Source organism: Micrasema longulum, unplaced genomic scaffold (assembly GCF_059751315.1).
Source record: "Micrasema longulum isolate JH-2025_06_02 unplaced genomic scaffold, ASM5975131v1 h1tg002797l, whole genome shotgun sequence".
Classification (NCBI taxonomy): Eukaryota; Metazoa; Arthropoda; class Insecta; order Trichoptera; family Brachycentridae; genus Micrasema; species Micrasema longulum.
The window spans coordinates 28,595-54,471 of NW_028279922.1; the positions used below are offsets into that span (position 1 = coordinate 28,595).

At 32.8% G+C, this 25,877-nt stretch overlaps 1 protein-coding gene across 1 annotated transcript; it reads right to left on the minus strand.

The window, feature by feature from the left end:
- Positions 1-9,641: 9,641 nt before the first annotated feature.
- Positions 9,642-24,003, minus strand: Etf-QO (electron transfer flavoprotein-ubiquinone oxidoreductase). The gene is made up of 11 exons (XM_088241248.1): positions 23,821-24,003; positions 22,398-22,496; positions 20,326-20,438; positions 19,451-19,649; positions 18,840-19,088; positions 17,863-18,195; positions 15,274-15,429; positions 13,002-13,235; positions 11,937-12,044; positions 11,123-11,236; positions 9,642-10,009 (listed from the first exon to the last, which is right to left on the minus strand). Exons 1-11 carry the CDS (start codon positions 23,849-23,851, stop codon positions 9,846-9,848), a joined length of 1,800 nt encoding a protein of 599 aa, XP_088097374.1. The 5' UTR covers positions 23,852-24,003; the 3' UTR covers positions 9,642-9,845.
- Positions 24,004-25,877: the final 1,874 nt, after the last annotated feature.

Genomic DNA, 25,877 nt, shown 5'->3' on the forward strand with positions numbered 1-25,877 from the left:
TTCCTGGGAAAAGATGACCAGAGTGGTTTTCCGTTGCCTTCTCTGGTGGATTTTTCTGTCGGGGTTACCTTCCCTTAGCTGGATAGTTCTGGTTTGAGGGCGCCAGAAACTCGCCTTTCATCCTCTCGTTATCTGCTGTGATCATACCGTTATGAGTGTGATCCCATTGCCCGGGGTTCGCGCCGTGGATGCTAACGAGTTGGACTAGTCAGTAGTGTTGCCGGTGGGAATGCAACTGGGCGTTTGCAGCATTTATAGAATCACACCCTCCAGCAAGATGTGACTCACTGCGACCCTACTGACAGTTTGAACCTCTTTAAAATTACTAACCCATTTTATGTTTTTGATGTAAATTTAAATGAATAATGATTTCCATAGATGACGTTGTATTTTACTTTTATTTACCGATTTTGCCATTGTTTAGATTGCAATTTAGTTAGGTTTGTTATTTTAACCACTTTATTTGTAAATGGTTTACATTTACAGTTGCTTTAAAGCTATGTAAAAATAACGTAACTAAGTAATTATGTATTTTTGTGCCAAATCAGTATAAGTCCTTATTCTTTTATATCATCATATTTGGACACTAAAACTCTATTTCCATAGTTTTATATTTTTTACTGCACAATGTAAGAGGCTCGTTATTTATATGATGGTTTTATTCGACAAATAATTTTTGATTTATCATACAAAAGTATTATCCAGATCTCAATGAATTTGTTGTATAAAAAATGTTTTACTAGAATTGACAGTGAGTTTTTTTTTTGAAGATGTGAAAATAGTTTACATTTGATTCAAAATGGCGGTTAATTATTCAACTGTCACTTATTTTTACACCATTTTATGATTTATTTTGTCAATTCTTGTTTGGAAACTAACATATAAAGGAATGAAATGAGATTGTGATACTTACAGTTCCGAATGGCTCTTCAACTTCTTTTGGAAAACATTTTTAAATTCTATTTTTCGAAGATACGTTTATTGATTTGTTTTTAAACTTTTCATCAAACAATTACTTTTAGGTATGTGTAATGAAATGATTAGAAAATTAAGCAAAAAATATAAGACTGGTTTCAAGAATATTGGCGCTTTCCTTGCTAGATGAATTTTATATGCTCGATGTTTCTTAAGTATATATTATAAAAAAATATAAATGTACAGTAAATTTATTTATAATCACTAGCATAATCACCTTTATCAGTTGGAATACAATATTTTGTATCATCTATATTCCTTTTTTATTTATTTAATTTAGTTTCAGGAAATATCCAAAGATGGCGGTATAAAACTAACATTAATTTGCAAAAACTAAGGTACTCTTATTTACTTGCGAAATGTTTTTTCAGATGTTTTCACAAATAACAAATTACAATAAAAAAATTTAAAAATAAAGTATCAAATTTTTGCTTTTAAGGCCATATCATAATCATCAAACTATCTTATCCACACCCAATGGTGCATAGGGCACTGGATTGTTAATCAAATGCAATGTATCTCGATCATCTGAAATTGTAGCATTGTGTAAGGTGATCAGTGGCAGTCCAGGGACAATGAAATACTTCAGTGTGAAACCACCTTTAAAAACAGATATTTTAAATCAACCTTCTCGGGAATCGAACCCGGCACCTCGAATGACGCCAACCACTACACTACGAGGCGAACGTTTCTCCACTCGATTTCCTTTATCAAGATTTTTATCCGAGAGCAACCATCGAGTCAGATTCTGGTTCTATTTCATACACGGAGCTGTATTCTTCATGCGCCTCGAGACAGCCACATAAATATTGATTGTGCGTATAAGAAAAATATTCAGGAACATCTCTGCATACTCAACTCAAAAACGACAGTGATTATCGCTCAGGTGCTAGATAGTATGGCTTTCTATCCTCTCTGCCTACCCCTGCTGGTTTGTTATTGACTAATAAATTAGATAAGGTGATTATGCTAGTTCTAACTTGCCACTTCCATATAAATTACAATACATTTAAAAGAGCTACAAATATATCTATGATAAAACTATAATTTTAAGAGTTTTGTTTGCTCTCTTAGCAGAAAACTTACTTTTGTTAGATCCATATACACCGCAACCTCTTTTTACACAGGAAATACGTTCACGCAATACCGGGTAAAAAAAATATACTAAAAAAACAATGGTGGTTAGATTTCCTTGTATAAAAATTAATCTTAATAAATCCCTTAATCCCTCAGAATTTAAAATCTTGGGTTATCCCTGATCACTGGACCAACCAGTTTTTATCAGGGCATGGTAATTTAATGAAAATTATTTGTATAATATCAAAACATGTGGTCTTGTCCCTTTCCTCCTCTCTATAAATACAGAATGGTGCTTCTCGCTACTATTTGTGGCCCTGTTATAGGTTTCGTCGGATGTACAGATCTGGCGGCTCCCAAAAGAAATTTCAAGAATTTATTTCAAACAAAACAATTTGTAATTTTTACCACATAAGAGTTTAATATATTATAACACAACTAGTTTCAGGTATTCTGAATTACCCATCATCAGGTGTAAATATAAACTGAAGAAACTAAAAATTACTAAGTGTTTCATTTTAGATAAATTCAAAATGTTTTTCCACAAAGTAAATAATGAAATTATAAGGCTTTTAAAAAGTTTTATAATCGTTTTGTCAAATTGATCATGTCCAATTGATTTCATCCCAGCCAGTGAAGAATTCACTTCCCTCTTTTCCTCAATCCGATGAAGGACATATTGCGTGCTTCTGGATTAACATCTTTCTGCACAAAGATGCTAGATTACCAGATTACAGAGAACTTCCTCGGGCAGCTTTTCTTGTTTGGCAACTAGCAATGTTTTCCTTGTATGTGGGCACCGCCAAGAAGACTTAAGTCCTCAGATGCGGTGTGCGGTATGAGGAGGGCAAGCCGTGCATAAATTATTTCGGGATTTAAAAAAAAAATTGGTCACTATTTATTGTACCTTAATATTGATAAAAATATATAACATGTCAACAAAATACTTTTAAACATAACACAGATTATTCACTATCACCTAAAGCCCTTTGGCATACCTCTCTGAAGTAAAAGAGTTATGTAAAAAATTCCAAAAATGAATATATAATTGTACTTTTATATTAATATTCAAAATGTTTTTTTAATTACATTTTTGTACTGCGTTATTTTGAAACTATGTAAAAAGAGGTTCCGGTGTATGTATCACAGTGTTTCAGAGCCAGACTGCAAAACTTCAAAGGAACATTCCACATGGTGAATTTTTTTCAAAAACACATTTTTAAAATGATAAAGATTATTCGATATGAATAAAATAGAGAAAATCATTTATGTCTCGGATTAGCATCCCTGCCACAAACCCCTACACCTCCTAGCAAACCGCTTCGCTAGTCCGCGTCCAGTTTCGTTGATCAAATAAAAATGTGTTCCGATTGTTTTTGAAAATGTGTAAAAATTAAAAAAATGAGATTTTCCAAAAAAATTGTTAGAATCTTTTTTTAGGTACATCATAAAAACTGTTCTTTTGAATTTTTGCAGTATGGCTCTGAAAATCTGTGTATTTAATGTTTTTATCTCTACAGGTTATGTAAACATTTTTTATTTTTAAGTAAAATATTTGCAAATGGTTCTAATATTTTTCTTATTTATGCATGAGTTTTCGATACTTGTATTAAATTATGTATGGATTTTTTAAAACGGAATATTTAATATTATACATAGGCATAGTAGGCCTGATTGTATAATATATTATATTATTACGTATTTGTGACAAAATAATGTTATTGAAATAAAGTAGCCAAAATAAAGCTAATTTTTTAATGGTTCTCTGTAAAATACTAGACTATTTTAATGTTAACAAAATATTACTTACATGTAAAAAATATTGTGCTTTTTTATACAAAACTGTAAATAATTTTAAATATCTACTTTAGTAAAAAGCCATGTAAATACTTACTACATAATGTATCGATATTTTATCTCGACTATTGTATGCATTTATGAGCCATTATTTTATTGCCTAAACCCTTTCAGCCTGAGTGTTAATTCGAATACACAAACAAATACGGATTTTTAATCCCTTATCCACCGACATTAAAAAGTGGCGAGTTTGTCTTTTGATTACTGGTATCCCTAAAAACGCCTATTTTTTTCTACTTATGTTGATAGTTGGTATTTAGTTTTTTAATAACAGCTGGCTTGTTTGTTTTGGGGTGAATTATTGGCGAAGCACAGTTTGAAAATCAAAAAAATTTGCTCGTGACAAAAATTATTAGTAGTACATTTATTTTTTTTTTAGCATTATCATAATTTCCTTTCCACACCCAGCGGCAATGCATTAGTACACTTAATGCAGTCTTACACTTCAAGCCCTAGTCTGGACTGGTTTCTGGAAACATGAAATATTGCAGTGTAAAACTACTTTTTTAATCAATATTTCATGTCGACCTTCCCAGGAATCGAACCCGGATCCGGCATAGAAGGCAAACGCGGCAACCATTGCACTACGAGGCGGACTTATCTCCACACGAGTCCCTTCTCCAAAAATTTTACCTGTGTCTCGTCCGGGGTTCTCGTTTTATTTCATACACAGAACTGTATTATTCATCTGGCTGGACACATGAATTAAATTGCTCATATTAAAATTTAAAAAAACCCTTTTTTTTAACCAATACAATAATAGCCATGGTTTGCTTTACATACATGCGAGTAATTGTGAGAATTATGTACCAATACAGATTGCGGTGCACTCATATGAAGTTTGCTTCAGTCCATATGCATTTTAAAGAACACAAAGTGCTCCAGCACAGACTATGGGCGTCTGTGGCAGTATAGTTTGGCAATTTGCCCCCTGGGTTGCGGACTCGCAAGTCGAAAGCAATCGTCCACTCGTTAATTTTTTTTTTGATTTTCACATCATAATTCTTTTAGTAGGTACTTGCTGAATACAAAATATTTCATTTTATATCTTCAGTTAATTCGGGCATGAAAGGGTTAAATAATAAAGGAAATTATAAAAATCAAAATTCTAATGAACTTTTATTAGGTAAGTATTTATTTTTTTATGTTTGATTGTTATTTGAATAAAATTGTAATATTTTTAGCTTAAAAAATACTGGTCCAACGGTTATTAGTAGCCTAAATTATAAAAATGTCTCTTTTTGGTATAATTTTATAAATCGATCCTATTTTCACAAATTAGAGTAAGTTTTTGGAATATTGCGTAATTATGAACCTACCTAAGTTTACAGAATAATATTCTAGTTTGATTAGGTTTTTTTATATAACCTTTCTCGTTAATCTAAGTAATTACTTGTTAAGAAGACACAATAATTGAATAGTGAATAGAGTGTTACTGAAAATCATTTTTCTGTGGATAGGAAGGGAAACAATCTATAAATGTGTTCTAAAGTTATGTAAAAAGAAGAAATAAAAATATATAATGAAATTAGTCTATTTATTTCGCACACACCTAAATATAAAACCCCCAAAAAAAACCCTGCAAAGTTAGAATATATAAATGACACGTGTGAGACCCCATCTTGACATATTCTATAGAAACACGAGCTGACACCACGAGAACGAAGAACCTGCTGAGAACATCAGAGATGAGGGATCTCAGATCGATTACCGGAAACACTGCGGGACTGGGTCAGAAATAACTTTTTTTTATATTTATTTTTTTTTGTTTTTTTGTAATATACATAAACATAAAAGAGATAAAACAGAGTATACAAAAAATAAAGGATTACATAGCAATGAAATACATATTAACAGTAAAAATAGTAAACAAAAATCCCACAAAGGCATGGCCTGTTCGTGGGTATACAAGAAATGTTTATGAATTTTTGCTCCTATAATAAATAGACAGGTACAATATTTTTTATTATTAAGAAAGAGAAAAGAAAATATTCTGTAAAAGATTAATGTACTTTTATATTTTATAGTAATTAAAAAAGGAAATAGAAAATATAAAATAGAAAACAAAAATATTCCTTAATATTAAAGGATAACAAAATATATCATAAAAAAAGAGTTAAGAGCTTTTAAATCCAACAAATACTTGAAGATGGACATGTCAAGAGTAGGAATAATCGGCGTGCGTGCAGGAGATGATGTATGAATGTTGAGGAAGCGAGGTATGTATGCAAAGACAGAGTGATATGGTGTTCTTTTCTCTCTGCCTACCCCTAGCTGGGTCACATCCTGTGTGGATTATGATCCTCCCAACTTAAACTAGTGGGAAAGATTGAGGGACAATGTGGGTCTGGCAAAAAAAATGTCTCGGCTACGCAATATAAAAGACCTGACTAGGAACAAAGTAATAAATAAATAAATTCTCAACAGAGCATAATAAATATGAACATCAATATCAATATCAGAAAATATCAACTCACCGTAATTTTGCCTGTGCGGTCATTTTGACAAAGTTAATAATTCACCATCATCATCATTACCCTTTCCGCACCTAGTAGTACATAGGGCACTGCCTTGGTAAGCCAAATGCAGTGTAGTTTATTTATATAAAAATATGTATTACAAAATAACCTATCCCTTACTCCATGAGACCAAAAGCCCGGGTTGAGTTGGGATACAACATAATGGAAAGTGGAAGCATGCATATTATTAAAGAATATTAAAAGTAAACATTATTACATAAACACAAAGTTTAGTAAACTCTGGACACACGCTTAACAGTATATAAACCTATGCAATGTCTCGCAGTAGTCTCCTGCAATGGCCTCTTCCGTTAGACAAAATCCAAACTTGTACACTTCTCCCGAAAAGAAGTTTCTGTTAATCTGCCAGTTCAGAAGCAATGAAATATTGCAGTTTAAAAAACATTTAAAATCAATATTTTTCATCTACCCTGCCAGGAATCGAACCCAGGATCTCAAGAATGGAAGGACAAACACGTCAACCACTACACAAGGAGGCAGACTTGTCTCCACTCGATTTCCTTACTCAGAATTTTTTACCTGAGAGTAGCCACCGTGTTGAAAACACTCATCCAGGATTCTGATTCTATTTCACACGCACAACTGTATTCTTTATGCGCCTGGACACAGAGAAAAATTCCGGATGAAAAAAACATAATTGTTTAAATTTTCTTAAACTTTTTTACTACAAAATTCTGTAACAAAAATATATCAGGGGTTAAATAAATCAAAACATTTTTAACAAAATATATTTTTTTATAAATCTTAATAGATGTAATATTTTACAGTAAATGACTTTAAAACATTTTGAGCAGAGTTATTTATATACAGACAGTCAGTAAATACAAAATATGTTTATAAATATAAAATAACTGCCTCACAATAATTATATTGTAGAATGAAAACATATAAACATAACTTATAAAATGAACAGTATGTGAAAAAAACATTAAATATTATTATGTAGTGTACTTATAATAAATGTTGCTTATTTTATCTGGGTAATTTGAATAAAATCGTTTTCAGAGAAAATACCTAGTAAGAATGTTAAGGAAGAATATATTTTTATTTATTGAACATTTACTGCATACTATCTGTGAAAGTAACAGTAGAGGGCATTGAAGGCAACATTGAAGTCTGAAAACGGATACAGAAGCTTTCTATATCAAGCATTTTAAAGGTGCGGTGATGAACAGGTTCAGTACAGAGCCAGGGCTCGGACAGGTGCTGCGGATGGCTCACGAGAGTCTTAACCCAAGCTGCCTCCTCTTCGCACCTGCGCTGTCCTGGAAGGCCGTCAATGTCAATTTTTCCGCTGTATAATGCGGAATTTAGGATGCAAGGTTGACGTGGGAGGAGGCAAGAGTGCTGGTTGGCATAGGGTCTTTTGGAGGTGCCTGGTGATGTCCACATGCTCCATTTAGGGGCGTATGTGGAAAAAGAAGAAGAACAAAAATTCAATGATTTAACGGTGCTTTTACTACCAGAAGTAATAATTGTTTCGTAAAAAACAAAATTAAAATCAATGTAAAAATTGAAAGGCGAAAGTTGATCGATACATCAACACAGTTGACCAAAAATTAACTTCCCTAAACTTTGAAGACATGCCAATAGAAGATTTAAATGACATTGTTAAAAAAAGAGCCGCTCACAGGTTTTCCCTCAAATAAGTCATATATTGTCATTTAGCTAACTCTGCATATGCCATTTTTGTTATTTTTAAAGAATGATAAAAAAATTGCTGCTTTTGTTGAATTGAAGAGGAATTGACGACGGACTGCACATAGGGAAATATTGACAAAAAAACAAAAATGTGTCTTTTGACGGAGATCTATTGGTTAAATAAAATTTTAGCAAAATGATATATGTACGAAGTTGCAGCGAGTCAAATTGGATTGGATTATCATTTAATTGTGTAATAATATGAAAATATTTCAGAAAAAACATACCTATACATAGGTATATGAAGGCACATCAAATTTAACAAAAAAATTGTTAATAATGATTTCACGCCAAGGTAAACGATATGTTATATTCCTAACACAAATCAACTTTTTTATACATTCCTATCACAAAATAACCTACATAGGTACATATGTGTTTGTGAAACTTTCGAAAGTTTTGATTTTTTTAATGAATAGTTTCACTCTTTAAGAAGTTTAGAAGACTCTAGTAAGAAGTTATTTTTTTATCATAAATAAAACATTCTGAGAATTTTACTTTCTGTAGATATTACGCTTTGTAAAAACGACCCTCAATCAGATCAAGAGTTTTAAATAGGCGACTTATGGTTAAACATTTTATTTAAATACATTCGAAGGTTGAGCTTTCAATAAAATAAGCAGTTTTTTCGTGGTCCTGTAAAAAGAACGAAAATGATTTACGCAGTGTGATAACACTGCTTAACTGCTGCTTCTTGAAAAAATAAGATTTATAATATAGTTCATTATTTGCTTTCATTATGTAGGTAATTATTTGATTTCTACAATGCCTGATTTCTGAGTTCATTTCATAGGTAAAAAAGCTAAGTGACAAATGTACCAAAAAGTGAATTTCATAATAAATTTAAAAAAAAATAAAATGAGCATAAGTTTTTACATTTTAAATGCTTTTTACATTCAAAACAATGCAGGTAAGAAATGTGTTACATAAAACTTAGACAATTCATATAAATTAGTCTACAAGAGGGTTTTAAATGTAAATGCCAAAATTTTAAACTGATATCCATGGGACTCATACAACGCAACTTAAAATTCTGGGAAAAGTGGCATATACATGTTACTCAATTTAGGCTGTAGTGGCATGTCAGCCTTTAATTTGACCATCGATATGTATCAAACAAAGTTTACAATAATGGATAAATAAATTATTTAATTTTAAATATATAAATAATAAATAAATGAATTCTTCAAATGTAAAGATAATACAAAAATGATTATGCTTAATAATTTATTTTGTATCAATATGGATGTGTAGATAAACAAACATCCTTTGTATTCAGTTAATTTAATATATTACAAATATAAAATTCAACTTTTTAACTTTACTCAGTACTTCCTAGTCATAAAAAATATAATTTATGAATTCGGAAGAGTAACATTGTGTTAAGTTTAAAATTACATATTTATCTGAGAATAAACCGTAATCAAACTGGTTTTACATAAGACAAAAAGGGGAAAACATAGATTTTTAATTTGTACCGCAAATAAACACTTTTTACAGTAAATTAATAATATATTTTTAACCTCTTTTTTTTATTTGACTATCAGATGATGAACACAGAAGTCTAGGTATAAAAACTGTCATTCTCAAGATCTAAGAATTATTTCATGCATCTGTTGGAGTTCTATCTAACTCAATAAAGTGTATAAAACACGAACAAGTGGAGAAAGGGAGAGATCGCAAGTTCGTAACCGATTACATTCCGTTGTAATTGGGTCCTCCCCCACTTTCTGGAACCACCCAGTTGATGTTTTGCGTTGGATCCTTAATGTCGCACGTCTTACAGTGGATGCAGTTCTGCGCGTTGATCTGAAGTCTCAAGCCTTCACCTTCCTCTAGTGGGACGTACTCGTAGACACCTTGACAGGGAAACAAAAGAAATCCTTTGAATCAGCACATTTGCGAGCACATATTTCTCAAAGGATCAACTCATATGGAAACATGTCTTAACTTTCTTAATTTTTGAAATATTTCACTCCCGATTGGACCGTAGTTGATAGTTTGAAGTAAATTTTATTTGATCAACAATTGACACAATATCTTCTACACAGGGACACAACATCTTCTAGACTATAGTCTGTAAAGACGGCTATAGACGGCTATAGCCGTCTTTCACTACCAATGTCTTTTGGATTGTTTTCTAAATGAGTGACACGATTTTGACGGCTATAGCCGGCAAAACCGCGAACGTTAGACACTAAGTGATAATTTCTTGATCTCATTTCATTGGTACTACAATGCGGAAGTTCACCCCTACGGAAAATTGGATATAACAATGTATTCTTACGCGCGGTAAAAATTAAAGCAATTAATTGTATGGCAAAGTTTCTCAAAGTTTCAAATGTATGAAAAAAAATATTTCAATAAAAACGAACTGCTTTGGATGACGACAGTAGTTCTATCAAATCAAACAATGATAAGGAGAGTTGTAATAGTATTCCGTTTTACGGTAAGTCAACTGACCAATCAGCTGAACCAAGAAGGGAAGAGAACTTGAGACGACACAAGCGATGTAATTGCAAAAATACAAAATTTTAAAAAATCATAGCACCGGTTATACGGTACACATTTTTTTTTGGCTTAGTTAAGTAGTAAGGTTGTAAGTCTTTCGCTTCAGGTGCCAGAGCCAACAATGAAATATTACAGTTTGGAACCACACTTAAACCAATATTTCAGATCCACCCTGCAGGAATCGAACTTAGGACACAGCGCCAACTACGAAGCAAACTTATCTCCACTAGGTTTCCCTTTTCAGGATTTTAACCTGAGAGTAGCCATTGAGCCGAAAGCCCTCATCGTGGGTTCTGGCTTTATTTCAGATAACAAAATCTTATTTTCAATCTAAACACAGAAATATTTCTTAAAGAAAGAAGAAATATTTAAAAAAATCATCTTCAATCTTTCGTTAATTATTGTAAATAGTTAGTCAGTAGAGAAATTCAATCTTTAAAATAATAAGTTGTTTCGTTTACCTGCTGGACAGAATCTGGCTTCTGGTCCATCGTAAATAGCGAGGTTTGTATTTACCGGTACGCTGTCATCTTTCAGTGTTAAATGTGCTGGTTGGTCACCTTCATGATTTGTTCCTGATAAACCCAAATTATATCAATCAAAGTACATATTTTAGAATTAAGATTTTAAAATACCATTCTTATTCTTAGAGGTGGGGTCAGTGCTATTCAAGCTCCCGATGTCACTGCGACCTGTGAAGATCTACTGTGACGGGTCCCCGTGAATAGTTCTCGCCGTCCAAGCCCAGGTCTATAAAGAGCTCGGCTACTGTGTGGAAGGCGAGAGTTTACATTTTGCTAAATCTCCCCCTCCAAGCCCAGATCCGTAAAGTATCGGACTATTAGGTAGGGGGCGAGCTCTTTAATATCCTCAGGTTTAACCAGTGGTCCCCCGAGGATGAGGCTCCTTTTATGATGTAAAACATCACATTCACATAGAATGTGTATAGGTGTTTCCTCATCTGCACGGCAGAACCTACATCTGGAAGTTTGGGAAAGGTTCATTCTAGCAAGGTGTTTGTTTAATCTGCAGTGCCCTGGGCGGGCTCTAGTGATAACCCTCACTTGATGAGGCTGAGCTTTATTAGGTCGAGGGCAAACCTTTGCGAGTACCCTATTATCAGTTCCTTCAATTAATACTGACAATTAGAATAAATTAGAGTACTACAAGCAAAAATTATTAGAGTTAGAAATCTCCACTAAATCGAGTTATTCATACCAAAATAAAGTTAACATAAAAATTTACCTACTTAAATAATAGTGCGTAATGACATACCCGTGAGAGCGACGGAGCTGAGCAAATCAAATGTGAGTTTGTTGTCAGGTTTGGGGTAATCTATGGGAGTACATTGGGCGGCCGGGAGTAATCTGGCAGAGTCAGTAGCTGAAATCATTGCAACAAACATGTAAACTTAGTTTTCCAAATTATTTTGTACTAAACAAAGCCAACATATTAAAAGAAAACATCTTAATGTTCAAATACGGACGGTGCTTTTCGCTTCTTTATATAAGTAGTTATTTTGTAGTAAACAATTTTATAGGTGTGCATATAAAAAAATGTCTTATGTGTTATAATATGAATCTACGGATCAGATTTTGCATTGATGAATCAGTACAGCGGTTGTGTTATGTAAAATTGCAACAATAATCATTAATGTGCATGCTAAACTCATGAACCACTTGTATATTAAAAGCGGAAATAAAATAATATACTGTGCATGAAATTTATAAGATTTTCAAGACTGTTCAACGCAAATCGAGTTTTACTGGGTTATTGTGCCATTGTTTACACTCATTGTCGACGTTTCAGACCACATTGCAGCGACAATAATTTAGATTATTGGACAATGTTTTGAATATGTCTAAATGTTCGCAGACAGGTTGGATTTCCTCCCTAGGAAATTTCAAGATCTAAATTTGTCGCAAAAAAAGGAGAAAAAAAATTGAGATGGGAATATGGAAGTCTAGGCATTGAGAGGGGTTATGACCTGTCATTGGATAGTTTAAGTGACCACTTTACACACTGTGTAACATTCACCATTCTGTCTATGTTTAAACATCCACATTTCCTCAACTCTTCCATTTGTTGAATTTTGTGAAGTAAAAGAGCTGAAACCTTAATTGATGTGGGTGAGATATATCTGGCTGAATTTTTTCACCTACTAGGCAAGGAAATCCAGCCTATCTACAAATATTTGGACATACTCATTCGGAACAATTTTTTTTTATACCAATGAAAATTGAGTTTGAATCGATTCTGAGCAAAGCTGGGTAAAAAAATTAAATTAGTTTAATGTGACTAATATACAAAGAAATCATTCATCTTTTCTTGTGCCCCTACCTCCATGGCTCATGGTCCAGGGTTCACGGCCGCCGGTCAGCGTGGTGAAAGCGGAGTAGGCGATGCCTCCATAGAGGCCCAGCCAGGAGTGGAAGGACGGCCGGCAGTTCCTCACGGCCTTCAGCTCTCGGTACACCCAGGAGCTGCGCAGGCTATCCTCGTACGACTTGGGATCGATGGCCTCGTCAGCCCCAGACATCAGGCTTTCACAGATAGCTTCGGCTGCCAGAGCACCTGAACAAGTTATATCAATTCTAATTACTGTAAATATTTCATAAGATATAATCTAAATACTATTTGGGATTTATGTACAGTGTCTTCGAATGTTTAGTAACCCTATGTTAATGAATGGTAACTGAGGACGAAGACGACCGAGAAATTAGTGACAGGATCAGATAAACCAAAATCTCTGATTTACTGGTAATGAAAGACTGGTAATGTCAAAAGCAGGCACAATCTCTTAATACCCATCCACAATTCCTCTTTCTTCTCTAACTCATATAGTGTCTATGCCGCTCGACTGTGCAATCATCTCCCATCCACCATCAAAGATGTTACTACAGTATCTCTTTTTAAATCATGTATAAAGAAACATCTCCTTTCTCTTCCTTAATCTCTCCTCCTTTCCTCTTTCCTCTTTTTTTCCCATAGAGTAATAGTATTGGTTTAAGATAATTTATACACAAATACATTTATTTATATTTTTAAATATCTTAAGCTTTTTTTATCTTTATTTTCTATTGAATGTGTTTTAACTTGAATTATAAAAATTAAACTTTTATTTTATTGGTTGGTTGGAAGAAATTGCCATTTGGCAATACCCGCCAATGTACAATTATAATTATGTACAAAAAGTTAAATAAATAAATAAAACAACAAAAGGGCATGTATGACAAGATGTATGAATGTGGAAGAAGCTAGGGATGTATTTCAGGATAGACAGGTGTGGTGGTCTATCCTCTCTGCTTGACCCTGTAATATTAATGCTCGTAACTTAATGTATTCTGACATAATTATTATTTTCTTTCTTAGCCATTTCTCCACTGCTGGATATAGGCCACTTCTAATACTTTCCATTCTTTTCTATCGTGTGCTTTTCTTGACCAATTTCTACCCGCGACTCGGATCACATCATGTACCCATCTTTTTTGGGATCGCCCTACTGTCTACATTTTAGAACTGCCTGTGTTTATCTCTCTCGTTTCCCTGTCTCGAATTTTTCTTTAGTGATACGGTCTGCTATGTCGGCGACATTTTTTTGGTGTCTGATTTCTTAATTTCTAATTTGTCCCTCAGATTTATTGCTTACATTTGCCGTTCCATAGACCGCTGTGTGCATTTTAATTTATAGATTATGTTGGCAGTTAATGTCACCGTTTCCAACCCATTTATGTTACCACCGGGAGGATACATGCGTTGAAGACTTTTCTTTTTAAGTTTATTGCAACTTCCTTTTTTTTGAGGATGTATAAATATATTGTTTTCAACGTTTAAAATATATATTTAAGAACCAAAATGTAATTCAAATAGATCAAGTCTAAGAAAGAATCGTGTGCTAGAAATACCACATTGTAAAACGAGGCTAGCACAGAGACATGCATATTTTATAGGCCCAAAAATGTTTAATTCTTTTTTAACTGATAATATTTTATTGATCCCGAACATTCAAAATTTTCCTTCTTTTAAAAAACACGCACTTTCCTGGATTCAAACTAAAGACTTCAAACTCTTTTTTTCTATGATATATTTTGTTGCTCTTTAATAATAAGGAATATTTTAATGTTTTTTTATATTTTTTATTTTCATTTTTAATTACTATTAAATAAAAAAGTACCTTCTAATCTTTTACAGAATATTTTCTTTTCTCTTTTTTATATTACACAAAAATATTATATCTGTCTATTTATTATAGGAGCAAAAAATTCATAAACATTTCTTGTATACCCATAAACACGCCATCCCTTTGTGGGATTTTTGTTTACTATTTTTACTGTTAATATGTATTTTATTGCTATTTAATTATTCTTTATTTTTTTAATACTCTGTTTTACCTCTTGTAAAAAAACCAAAAAAATTGTAACAATAAAAAAAAATGTGGTACAGCATTCATAACTCAAAACAGCCAAATTTAGACTTACGACAGTGTACTTCTGGGGGTACAATATGTTTATTTATAAAAAATAAGCGATTGAACAGACAGAATATTGAATGTTTCATAGTGCTCGACTAGGCAATTATCGACACAAGAACAACGGTTAAAGCGATACCTTACCACTCTTGATGGCATTGTGGGTTCCCTTGATCTTGGGCAAGTTGAGGAAGCCGGCTGCATCTCCCACCAAACAACCTCCGGGGAAGGTGAGACGAGGAATGGACTGGTACCCGCCTTCACACAGAGCACGGGCTCCATAGCCAACTCTGGTGCCACCTGCATTAAAAAAAAAAACAAAATTATAGTTATACTTCTACAATGAAAGTAGATTTTATGTAAGTACAACAAATCTTCAGTCTTAGGTTAATTTACTGAATTTCACATCTTTTATAATATGATCTTAACGAAGGCAGATTTAGGTCTAAGTATGTGTATACGTGCAATAAACAAAGAAAAATAAGTCATTCAAAGAAACAGGGATATTTTATTTAACACTAGCGCCAAAAGATCCAGCAAAATCGTCTCTAGTATCGGTAACGCTACAAAGGTAGCCGAAACATTGGAACGAGTCCAACTTACACGGGATCACTCGAGAAAGACCATATACATATGGACGGTATTAGAAGTAAACTTCGAAATCTCCATTGAAGAAGTTACTGAGAAATTTTTGAAAAACTTTGGAAAAAGAATTGTGAGATTTCTAATTGTGCTTCACTAAATCAATGGAAAATGCTAAGTTTGCGGTGTCAAGTAGTTTAATAGAAATCTGTTTTTGCAAGATTTAGAGACGGTTTTAAATTACGCTATTATTTAGGTAGATAAGTTTTTATATACATAGTTTATTATGGCATCAATAACTAATTTTAATCATGTAATATGCACAACGTAATGTACTTTTACTAACGTACTTGTAAAAAAAGTTGATATGTGCAAGCCTTATTTCCAAATTAAAAATCAGCTGCTAGGTTTAATTAATTAGGTTATTTTTATTTTATATGTGCATTTCTTTTACGTATATTTATGTTTTTTTAGTACAAAATTTCGACCAACTCTTCTTTTGACCAGTCTGTTTTTTGGTTAGCTGGAAGATATTGCTTTTAGCAACAAGTCCACCAAAGTACTTATTCTTTGTGCTTGACGTTGTAAAGAAATAAAACAAATTTTCAATTTTGGTGGAAATTTTTAAGATTGGTTTTAGAAGCAAACTTAGAAATTTGCTTTCCACCAAATTAAAAAATTTAAAGAAGTTGAGATAAAAAATTAAAAGTATAAATTAACATGTTCAAATATCGTAGGTACGTCATTTAGGTGTGTAAATTTTCACATTCACTGTTATCAATATATGAGGGTACTAATACCCTAAAATTAGTTATATAGTAAAACCCCTGTTTTACGTTTTTCAAGGGAGCAACAAAAAAAGTGGAAAACTGAGGAAAACTTTAAGGTGAGGAAATGAAAAATTTATGGAAAAAATGAAATTTCATTAAAATATAATTTTTGTACAAGACTATACTAAATATGCTGCAGAAAAATTGTAAGAACTGTTATGGGGGGGATAATTAAAAATATTTTGTATTTTTTCATGCAATACTACAATGTGTTATTTTTAACGATTTTTTTCCCTAAATATTGGGAAATTTTATTTATATGGTATCACTTTTTTTAGTATGGCACCACAAAATTTCAACTGGATGGACTGTTTCACACTTTTATGATAACTGTTCAAACTATCTCCTTTTCACATTGTGTGTGTATAACATCAAATAATATTTCAATTTCCAATTTTTAAAACTTTCTGCATTGTAATTTATTGATGTAAAGACTTTTTCCTAAACATGCGTCAACTGCATGTCACTATTTAGTAAAACGTCAAAATTAGACACTTAAACAGAATGGTCAATTACACTGCACCTACATTGAATTTAGTTTGAGACAATAATTTACTATTTTTTTTATTTACGTCGATTTTATTCTCCATTCACGCGGCTCGTCTTTTGACAGATCGAATGAGTTATGTAAAAATTTCGACGTAAAACCGGGATTATGAAAAACGTAAATAACGTTAATTGTGGGGAACATTGAATGAGAATGTATGGTAAAAAATGGGACCTAAGTATTTCGGTGTAAAAAGCGGGAAAACGTAAAATCAAGGATTGTAAAAATGAGGTTTTACTGTATCGATAACAGTGAACATGAAAATTTACACACCTAATGACATACCTACGATATTTGAACATGTAATTTATGCTTCAAATTTTCATTTTTTATTTCAACTTCTAATTTATATCAATAATTTAACATAATTAACACCTTCACAGTTATAAAGGCTATAGCCGTCAAAATTGTGTCTTCTTAAATTGTGTCTCTCTCTAAATTTTGTCATTTAGGAAATGATGGCTAAAGCTGTCACTCTAAAAGACATTGGGTGAAAACACTGGCAACAGAATGATATGGCAGGAGATGTTGTGTCTCTACAAAAAACAGTCAGCAACAAAAGTATTCCAGTGTGTTAGTAAAATTAGATATACTTTAAACCGTCAACTACGCCCTAATCGTAAGTGAAATATTCCAAAAAAATAAGAAAGTTTTGTTTTGTATGTGAGTGGATCTGTCCGCGAATGTTGTTTTTGAGTACTTTTTATTCTATATCATGCACAATAATATTGATTGAAGACAATAATTCCTACAGTACAGTACATTTTTTTTTACCTTCAAAAATCTTGCTGATAGACGGATGGGTTTTGAATTTCTGGAACTCTCTGAACGGGCTCAAGTAGGGATTCGTGTAGTCCAAGCCCACTACGAACCCTACAGCTACTAGCGGGACATCCCCACTCTCGGGTTTGAGGTGGTACAGGAAGGACCCGCCGTAGGTTTCTCTGGACAGTGGCCAGCCGACCGTGTGTTCCACCAAACCAGGATGATGGTTCTCCGGCGTGACTTCCCACAGCTCTTTGATGCCCAAGCCGTAAGTTTGGGGTTCGGCCTTCTCTCGTAACCCGAGCTTGTTGATGGCCATTTTGGTTAAATGGCCGTGGCAACCTAAAAGGACACAGAATTTTGTGTGATACATAATTTGTTCAAAACAAAATATGATACTTAAATCCATAAATTCTGAAATACCAGTGACAAATTTCACAAATCACCTTTGAGACAATTTTGTATTCTGGTATTTCATTTCACACCCACACCCGATGATACATAGGGCACTTTGTGGTACTCCAATTGGATCGTATCTAGATCATTTTGTTACATGGAAGGCAAGTTTAAGGGTGTTACCACATTTTCCCGTACGACATTGATGATGAGAAAAATAAGACCAGGCGACATAGACAGTTCTTTTTACAAAAAATTATCCACCAAATAATTTGATTTTGATCGATCCGTCATCGATGACAAACGGCTCTCGCGTGGCCTTAACTTGTGCCGTGTTGATCATTGTCTATCGTCAATTATCGATCGATTGACAATCTAATGCCAAAAGATTATTTTACTGACCCGAATCCATCAATCAGCAAATGCTACCATACCAATCGATCGACATCAGTTTTCAACATTTTTTAAATGCCAGACCAAGGAATAATAAAATATTACCCAATGACATATAAATTTCAAAAACAAATATTTTACTTAAAATAAAAATGAAATGAAATGAATTATAAGAATAGATAATGATAAAAATATACCTTCAGCTAATATGGTGCACTTGGCGTGTAGCTCCATGCCTCTCTCGAACGCATCCTTGGGCCGGCCGTCCTTGGCCACGCCCACGTCGCTGGTGGCCACGCCCCTTAGGCGATCCCCCTCCCACAGCAGCTCTGCGGCCGCAGTGCCCGCGTACACCTCTACGCCGGCCGCCTCAGCCTGCTCTCCGAGCCAGGCGACCAGACGCCCTAGCCGGACTATGTAGTTGCCGTGATTCCACATGGGCAATCCTGCGCGGGGAGAAAAAACATTAAGGCGTACTCTTAGCTTACATACTTGAACCTCGTTTTACACGGTTACAAAATAATACGGTCCAAAAATTAGATTTTTTTTTTAACAATGCGTAACAGTAATACTGTTGGTTATTGGAATGCTCGACATCGCCCTTTTACTTACTTGGCGTATAATATGTTGCGGGGTATTTACTACAACTAGGTAACTTAAAAATCAGATTTTTTAAATTAACTAAAAATACTTATTTGTATCCTCCTCCAAAAAAATATACAAGTTGTGCATTCAAACCAAATAGATTTATGCAATGTCTCGCAGCAGTCTCCTGCAAAATAAATGAAGGTATTAAATAGTGACTGACCTGGAAAGATGGGTATTGAGATGCTGCCCGTTTTGGAGAGGATGCGGAATTTGTCTTTAGTGACCGGAGTGTCCAGGGGAGCCCCGCGCTCCTTCCAGTCGGGGATGAGCTCCTGGAGCCCCTTGGGATCGATCACAGCCCCAGACAGGGTGTGCCCGCCGAGGGCGGCTGCCTTTTCCACCACGACCACACGAATTTCCTGCAGCATAATTTTTGTACCTCTATAATTACCTATGAAATTATTGTTTTTACAAAATGGTCAATTTGAAGTAGTCAAATTCAATAAATGTAGGAATTCCAAAATTCAAATGTTTTCCGCTTTAAAGCTACATATTTTTTTTTCAAAATCAGTTAGTCTATTGTTTCCTGTCATTTATATGAAAAATTTAATGATGGAAATGTTGAAAAATAAGGCGATCGAAACGTACATAATATCGTCGGATTTTTGGCACAAGTTGGTACTACAAATATTCGAAAAATGAGATGTCTTCATAAAAAGTATCAAATAATATTTGTTTAAAAAGTAAATAAAGAAATGTTGTATTTTATAAATACATAAAATAATATTTCATAATTCAACTTGCAGTTTATTTGAATTGTTGATTAGGGATGAGCTTTTAACTTCAAAAGTAATAAAATAAAACCACATAACTAATAAAATGTAGTTACTAACTTGTGCCAGAAATACGGTGATTTGTATTTAATTAGATTGTTGAACATCATCAATTTGCCAAAATGATTACAAAACTTTTTAATCATCCACATCTACATGCATCAGCTTAATGCTGCTTATGTACACAATAATAATAATTATTATATAAATAACAATAAAATAGATATTTAAATAAGAAACCCGAGGATCAATAAAAGATCACCTTGTCATTTTGCTGAGCGATTTGTTTGGCCCGGATGGCGGCGGCCAACCCGGCGGGTCCTCCTCCGATGATCAGAAGGTCTGTTTCGTCTACAAACCTCTCCATATTCACATCTGAAAGTAATAAATAATTTACGTGTTGATCACCGAGGGGGGCACGGCTGACTGGAAAAGTGGGCACTAACTTAAAAGAAATTTTAGCAGTGATGAGACTCCTAAAGTACCGTAAACGAGTCTCCCATTTCCAAAATTCATCCTGTCCAGTTTTTATGAAAAATGAACGGAGTATGCCATTTTATAGCTTATTAAAAGAGACACAAAAATCTTTAGCCAAAAAATTCAAAACTACTTAATTACACTGAGTATTTTATTTTATTTTGGAAACTGTTATACCATATGGTGGTACAGAAGATCAGTAATAAGACTTGGTACGGTTGACTGATGTTTATTATAAATAGTAAAATTACTGTGGTTAGAGAGCGACTGTTTACTAGGAGAGACAAATCTAGAGTGACTTGCCAAGCTGTGTGGGTGACTGTAGATATATTGTTGCTACCAACAATATACCTACATTCCTTACAGAAACCAACAGTTCTACATACATATTTATAGTAAACCACAGATATATTGTATGAACCAATAACAGATTTCCGCAAATTGTAAAGAATCAGGTTGTGGTCCCATGGCTAGTGTCTTGGACTCACGGCTCAAAGGTCCGTGGTTCGAATCCAACTCTACCATACTTGATTCCCATTCTCTAAACTATTAGTTACTAGAGTCACTTGAGTTATTTACAACTCGTTGAAAATAGCCCTCAAAATTAGATAATTAGATATTATAAGAATGCTAATTTTTTTTTATTTTTATTAAATATAAAAATGTTTTTATCATATATTTTTTAATAATTAAAGATATACATATTTTTTTCAATGAACTATAAATGGGGCGGTATTAGGACAGGAATACATGAAGAGAGGATAAGGAGGGGAAGGGAGATGTACATATTTATTATTGTACTTTTTATTAGTATATAGGAAGCATGTTTTCAAGAGATGGAAGAGTAGAAAAAGATGTTGAAAGAAGAGTGAATGCGGGCAACAAAATGAACGGAGCACTAAGCACAGTAATTTCTAATAAAAATATGTCAATCGAAGCTAAACTGGCAGTGCACAACGGAGTTTTAGTCCCAACACTTATGTATGGAAGTGAAACATGGAACTGGCAGAGGAAGGATGAAAGCCGAGTGAACGCGGTTGAAATGCGATCTCTTAGACGAATGTGTGGGAAATCAATGTATGACAGGGTTACGAATGATGAAATCAGGAGAGAGTGTAAATCTGAGACAAGTATAATTGATAAGATTAAAAAAGGGTCTCTGAGATGGTTTGGTCACGTAGAACGAATGGACGATGAGAGAATGGTAAAACAAGTATATATGGCAAAAATGAACGGCAACGTTAGACGAGGACGACCAAGGAAGACGTGGCATGATCAGATAAACCAAAATCTTAAGTCTGGTCATGTCAAAAGCAGACAGAACCGAAGGGCATGTATGACAAGATGTATGAATGTGGAAGAGGCTAGGAGTGTATGCCAGGATAGACGTGTGTGGCGGTCCATTCTCTCTGCCTACCCCTACGGAGAAATGGCGTGATGGTAGTAGTAGTAGTAGTAGTAGTTTTTATTAAGTTAGATAATGCATTTTAAGTGTAAATTCTGACAGTGCGATATTTGTGTAGTCTATGTCTTTACATTTGGTATTGTACACTGAAAAAGTCCTATGAAAAAAAAAATCAATCAAAAGTTTTACTTATTGGTACATGAAACAGGTGGTACCGTCTACAAATCCTGGCTGGCACATGTATTGTTATTAAACTAAGTAGTTCTGCAGTAATCCTGTCATAATTCTGTGAAGCAGTTGGTCCATAGCAGTAGTTGGTCCAAGCAGTAGTATAACAGATAAAAAACATAGTCCAAATCCACAAGACTGAAAAATATTTTACAACTTAATTTTGTTGATAATGGTTTTCTCAGCCTTGCATTCTGCAAATTATAATTAATATAAATACGTACCTTTCCATCTTGGGTCCTTGTCTCTGGGATGAATAGTATAGTGGGTGGTTATTTTGGGAGCAGAACTAGAGAAGCATCGTTTACCGGCACCGTACAAAACTGAAATAACAAAAGTTGTTTACAATATAACGAAACATTTCTTCTAAATCAACAGTAATGTTCTCAATGTGTTGGACAAATTGAAAAATAGTATAAAATGGCACCTTATAAGAAAATTTCATTGTCAATGTAACATTTATCTTATATGTATATAGGAATATTTATATGGCGCAATTTTTATGAAGATCACCTCGAGGACGCTGTACAATAAATAAATATCGACGGTTGGGATTCTAGTTCCTCATCTCCAATTATGATATCTGGAAGCTAGATTACATCACGTCTTACAGCTACAAAGCTCATGGACAGTAAGAAATCTAGCCCCTATTTACATTTATTTTTTTTTTTTCATTTGACAATGAAGTTTAGAGTTTAAGTGATATTTTAAAAAACAAATTTATAAAAATAGAAGTTAAATTACATACAAGTATTGCAGCTACTGAGCGCATGGACGGTTGGAATTCTAGACCCCATTTACTAAATATTTATTATTTTTATTTCTATTATGATTCTGAAGACAATTCATTTTGTTGAAAAACCTTATAAAATTGATTATAGCTTTAAAAAAAAAAAAACACTGTCAAGGAATTTTGATAAAATTGAAACATACACTCAAAGATACGTTCAAGAAAATGGAATCAAAATCAAAATATTCAAGTAAATATAATATTTTTTGAAAAAAAAAACAATGGATCCGGATATTAGAATCGCGTATAATGTTATCAATCTGTTATTGTTATCATATGACACAAATTCAGTGTATTTATTAAAAAGTTAAATGATGAAAAATTAAAACTTGGATGATTGTGATATTAATAGCACTAATTTATAAAAAATTACGTATTTTTGTATCTTAGTGTAGACTTAGAAATTCCACAACAAGAATTTACCAAGTCTATTTGCTCAATTACTTTCAAACAGATAAGACAAAATGCTTTACTTATATATACACTCTAACAATAAGCGTAAGTAACGTAACTAGTTTAACGTGATAAAGTTTGTATATAATTATATAACAAGAAGTTTAATAACAGTTCATTGGATAAAATTATTCTAGAGATAAAAGATCTGATGTGAACCTTGAACCTGTCGAATCAGTATTGAGAATACAGACATTTCATTAGTTGCAGTGTACCGTGAAATGCGAAACTGTATAAAGAAAGTTTTAAATAAACCTAGAAGTGTAATATAAAACTTTGCAAATAATAAAAGTTTGTTATGATTTTTTTTAATAACCTTTAAAATATACTTATAGTTTTTTAATGGAGTGCGTTTTACGTAATTCGTTTTAACTTTAAAGAAAAAACACCTAATGCACACTTACTTAATTTTGACGTGGCACTTAAAGACATCATTTTCGTCGAATAAACATAAAAAAGGGAATATTATTATCAAAATCTGACAGCCAGCTGCGGGAAAAAACCAGAGAATTCTATGAAATTAAAAATTGACCACAGATTTGTACGAAAAAAAACTTTGAGTATTCAGTGTTGCTATTTTAAAATGTGCACTTTCATCAACTTCAGTACTTACCTGATTTTAAAAATGATATAAAATACTTACAGCCAGCACCGAAAAGAATAAATTTTTTCCAAGTAAAGGAAAGTCGTTTTTTTCAACTGAAGCCAAATGTAACAGAAAAGCTTTGGTTTTTCAAAATGATTTTAATAAGTTTAAAAAACCCTTTACATGCGCGCATTGAGCACTGCAACAATGGTTCTCGCCTGTTCAGAATCCATGTCGGGACTACCGTATGTGTGAATGTTAGGTTGATGAGGATGATCTAAACCATTATTTTTTATGCCCCATAAGTAATTTATTGCTATCCTGAGTCCGATCCCTCCGATATTAATATTCCACTCCCTGATCTTAATCAAATAAACCTATTTTGAAAATAATGTAAATATATAGTTTTGAATTATTAAGTTATAAACATGTTATAATTATGTATACCGTAATTATGTTATAATTATAATTTAAAGCGTAATTTTAACGTAATATTTTTATTTCAAAACATTGTATCATTAAATATTACATATAATGGAAAAAAAATGGGTTGTGTATCCGCTGTGCTTTAAAGCAAATGTGCATTTTCAAGTAATAAATCAGTTCGCTTTTGGCACTTAATGGACAGCGATAGAACGGCCAAAAAGATTTACGATCCAAATATTAAAAGTCATGGCATGACCAAATTCAACAAATATTTGAAGATGGACATGTCAAAAGTCGGAATAATCGTTGTCCGTACACGATAAGATATATTAATGTAGACAAAGCGAATGATAAGATATGTTCTATTATCTCTGCTTCTCCCTGTGAAATTTTATTTGTTTGGTCTTTACGAATGTAACAGTAAAAGAACAAAATAATGTAACAGTGTTAGTATTTTTTAATTATTATGCCTATATCTTTTCAGTTAAAAATATTATGAAAGATTTTTAAGTTGTTCCATGATAATATACATAATATTCTATGATTTAATGTTATCAAATAATAATGTAACGTTAAAATTACGCCTAAAATTATAATTTTAACCATCTTATGGAACCAGTGAAAAATATAACGCTTTAATAGTTTAATTATATGTTAAAATTTTGAAACTAGGTAGAATTGTTTGTTTTAATATGCACTCTATTTTTATCATGTTCAAATAATTATCATAATTGTTCTTTAAAAAATAGTGCAATCAACATATAATTTGGTTGTCAGATGATGGTAAAAGGGACCATCTGTAATTTTCGAACATAAATAGGAGAGCTGAAATAAAATTCAATTTTAAAACTTTAATCCATAAACAACAAAAAAAGTGTTTTTTTTTCAATAATTAATTGCAATTTTTAAGTGTGGGTCATTCAGCGTAAGCTTTTATTTTATTTTGTTTTTTATGTGTTTTTACTGAAATATTTATTAAAACTCTTAGAAACCTAAAAACAGAAAAAAATTACAGATGGTTCCCTCTGCCACCTGACTAACAAATTATTTATATAAAAGTAAATGCGAAATTGCACAAGAATCACGGGTATGCCTTATACTACTTTTTTTGATTGCCCCGAAATTGTAGGGTCAGGAGGTAGAATTGTATTACATGTTTGATTAGTCTTTTATTGTATAAGACATTTTCTTTGACAATAATTGGAACTATTTAAGGGGGAAAAAGTAAAAATTTGTTCTTATTTTTGCTTTCAAGATGGAGAAAAAAAAGTCAAAAAGATAATAAGGCTAAAAAAAAGATAAAAAAGACAAAATATTCAGTATCAGAGAGTTTGGGTTGAATTTTCAATTAGGTTTAATAATACTTCTACAACTACGAGGATTTGAAAAACTTTTGAGTAATAATATTATCTAATCTGTCTCATTTTGAACCCTTTTTAAATGTGAAGT

Coding starts and splice junctions, on each gene's coding strand:
- Etf-QO (XM_088241248.1), bottom strand. CDS start 23,851: ATGATGTCTTTAAGTGCCACGTCAAAATTAA. Junction 19,089..19,450: donor CTCAATACCCATCTTTCCAG/GTCAGTCACTAT, acceptor CTCCCCGCGCAG/GATTGCCCATGTGGAATCAC. Junction 10,010..11,122: donor AGCCAGATTCTGTCCAGCAG/GTAAACGAAACA, acceptor TTCCCTGTCAAG/GTGTCTACGAGTACGTCCCA.